The 3,559-nt window shown below is 28.0% G+C and overlaps 1 protein-coding gene across 2 annotated transcripts in view; it reads right to left on the minus strand.

The window, feature by feature from the left end:
* The window catches only part of unc-13-4A (BAI1 associated protein 3), a 413,601-nt gene that overhangs the window by 63,763 nt on the left and 346,279 nt on the right, over window positions 1-3,559 (minus strand). For both annotated transcript variants that reach the window (XM_067046009.1, XM_067046008.1), the window contains 2 exons: window positions 526-663; window positions 402-446 (listed from right to left, as the gene is read on the minus strand). In XM_067046009.1, coding sequence (XP_066902110.1) covers window positions 402-446; window positions 526-663 — 183 coding nt within the window. The remainder of the gene's footprint in view (window positions 1-401; window positions 447-525; window positions 664-3,559) is intronic.

Raw genomic sequence — 3,559 nt, forward strand, 5'->3', positions numbered from 1 at the left:
ATAATTCTAAATTTGTTTGTATACTATTCCTGTTCAATTGTATGTTACTCTAAATGTTGTTGTTATCTCTTCTGTTCTATACCCCTGATGAAGACCTGAAACTCAGGTCGAAACGTCGGCATAAAATAAATAAATATTGTTTTGTTTATTTATGTTGTTCTTTGCTGACCGCACCCCCCGACAAACTTCTTCTTACTTTATTTTAATTGTTTCGACCACTAGAGTCGTTTATAAATTGACAATCACTCTATTTCAGAATAGGTCACTTTTTGGGAAAAAAACAAAAAACAAAACAAGTAATACTTATTAACAAATAATTACACTTTTTCTAATACAATTTCTCAGTACAAAGGAAACTGAAAACATAATAATAAATAAATTAATTAAAAATGATACATTACCATATATCCAGATGAAGTATGTCAGTCGATACGTCATCTATATCACTGTAAAATAAGAATAAACAAATCAATATAAGCTTTATCCAATAAATAAACTGTCTTGGTTTGTTTTATTGACACTTACAATCGAAATTTCTCGTTCCACCTCGGGTTGAGAGTTTGTGGTCGGACGGATGTGGCGCGAATGAACTTGGCGGGGACTGCAGAAGACAGGCTGTCTCTGTGGTCTTTTCTCTCTTTCCTCTTAAAGCTCAGTCTGAAACTGCAGAGGAAGTTTGGTTGATCTTATTCATTAGTAATACTTATATACTTATAAAATACTAAGTATCAATAAAAAGTTATCCATCATATCTAATATATGGATTGAATATTCCAGAAATCACGCGGTATTTATGCAGGTTGTTCAAGTCTCGATCGATACGTGGTTTTTAATCTCGAGTTTTAGGAATTTCGAATTGAAACCAAGGTGTCTTAGCTATGAATGAAGTTTTTTTTTGGGAGCAAAATCGACTTAGTTCTTCAACCGCTTCCAATACTTCTCCACCGCCCTGAAATCAGGAACGAATAGAAAGTGATAATGTTAGAGAAGGATTCTTATACGAACTAGAACGTTAAAAAGATTTTTTATTGTTGATTTCTAGTGATATGATCCGAAACGGTAAATAGCCCAAAACAGCAAACTATTTCTTAGTTTCCTATATGTGCGGAAACGGTGCTGGAAATCGAAAAATCACTTATTTATTCAGACTTAAACATCATGAAAAGGAATTGAATAGTCTTATAGTCAACCGATTTTCTATTTGTGTTTTTTTTCACACTGCTCAAAAATTGTTAGCGTTTTTGTTTGCGATTTACGCCTTCATGACGTATCTAACCTGTAAAACTATCCATATACAGTCTTTTTTAAATTAGATTAAAACGATCCGTAAAATTCCTTCATTGAAAATATCTCTTTCCATTGGAAATTTTGAATTTCAATGGGCTTGAGAACAACTGGAACAGGCTACAAGTCGGCTTCACTACAATAAGAAATTTCTATGATCTACCAAGGTCTATTTCAAAATTATGAAAATAATTTGAAAAAAAGGTTTAATTGTGATTAAATCCAAATGCTTAGATTTGCAGTAGTATGCTGTACAAAAATATTGTAGTTATAATAAATATAATTTTATTAAAAGTTTTAAATCAACTATTCGCCAAGTAGATTATTATTATAATTAAATTGTATCATTATATGTATTTGTTCTTTGCATATAAAACGCAATATTGCATTTTTCGTTATTTTTTATATTTTTTAGATAACTATTCATGTCTGGAAAACACACAGTAAATCAAAATTACTAATACTAAACTTTTACTTATAGCAAGTTCAAATTTAAAATTTAGTCCTCATAAGTTATCACATGTTTTAAGAAATAAAGGATTAACATATATTACAGTTGAACAATAAAAGAAAATAAAGAGTCTTAGTAACAAGCTATATTATTATAACTCTAACAGAATTATGATTCATGAATGATAGAAAAACATAAACAGTAAATATTTATAAATTTAGTCACTGTACAAGCGGTGCTAATGCCCTGTGAGTCCTAAAATTTATTTTTTGTAAACATTGCATGTAACACAATGCTTTAGATCCCGAGTTCATAAAAATTGTCAAACCTTGTGGTTTAGTTGGTTTTGATCCATGTCCTATTTTAACCACTTTTAATAAATCAAAAATCTAAAGATTTAATCCAATAAATTTTCTGATTCTTATTCAGTAATTATAATGAATATCATAAAATAAATCTATATAAATGTATCTTTTTTCTTTTATTTTAACGGTTTTTCATTTATTTCCTCTATTATTAAATTAACGATTAAAACACAATATAAATATATACTTTTCAAAAAAAGATATATTTATCTAAATTCTAAAATGGTAATGATAATTGTAAAAATGATTTGACAAAAAAACTCACACAATTGTGATACTGATTATGCAAAAATAAACTAAACTAAATATTAAGTAGTTTGTTATTCGAAGTTAATTTATTTTATTTTATTCCTTTATGACAATTATCAAGCTTTCTGACATGAATTCTTTATTTCCATTAATAAAATAATTCTTTCGACGTTTCGGATTGTCGATCATCAGGTACTAACTAATTCTAAAAATAATAATAAAAATGGTGGATATTTTTCATACACCAGGCCAAAGTTTTCTTCATGAATTTCGTCTCTTACAATTTATGGAAGTTGGTGGAATATTCAAAACGTCAAATGGATTTTTTTATTGAAAAAAAGGATTAAATAAGAGCTATTTAATCGTCCAGAGAGAAAAAAATTAAATATTATGTTTTTAAAATTATTATATCCGGAGCTCACCAAATCTATTATTCATCAAAAAAAGTTTTATCAGAGCTCCAAAAATTAAAAAAAAATCGTTTTTTAAACAATGAACGTAACAACATTTTTCGCATAACTGTTGAGGATCTTTCTGAATCTAAACCATTTTTAACATTCTTTTAAAGTTTTCTTTAAAATGCTTAGTGTTTTAGTTCTAACCAGGGGACTAATGAATAGATTAATAAAGTAATAAAATATTATTCAACGCTTAATAGGTAAATGTCGCAATTTCAATCCTCCTAAATGTGTTACCTACAGAACTAATTTCAAAGCGTTACAAGATTGCAATCTATCGTTGCAAAACGGAAACTATAAATCAAGACTCTCTTACTGCATCCAAATTGACTGAGCTATTAAAATCCTTCCATTTCCACTTCGTTAAATGCCTATTAGCACTGCCACTTCCAAAGCAAATTAACATTGGATGCAATAATGTTCCACTATAACTATAGTCATTCCATTTCAAAGTTATTCGGTAGCGTAACAATTTAAATCAATTACAATTTGTTGATGATTCTTGTATTTCATTAAAGAAATTCTTATACTGAAATGTTATACAATATTCTACAAAGGGATTATCAATTTTAGGCTTTGAGGTTGTTTATATGAACGAAGTTTCCTTAAGAATAGCTGTGAAACTCATTCCTTATTTTTTATTTTATTTTTTTTTTATTATTTATTTATTGTAATTTACAACTGTACAAAATAATACAACAGGTAAATATGTAGTATGTTTCATATACACTTGAAAATCTTGGGAAGGAACC

This window comes from Halyomorpha halys, unplaced genomic scaffold (genome assembly GCF_000696795.3).
Source record: "Halyomorpha halys isolate HHAL.00 unplaced genomic scaffold, Hhal_1.1 Scaffold522.1, whole genome shotgun sequence".
NCBI classification, from domain to species: domain Eukaryota; kingdom Metazoa; phylum Arthropoda; class Insecta; order Hemiptera; family Pentatomidae; genus Halyomorpha; species Halyomorpha halys.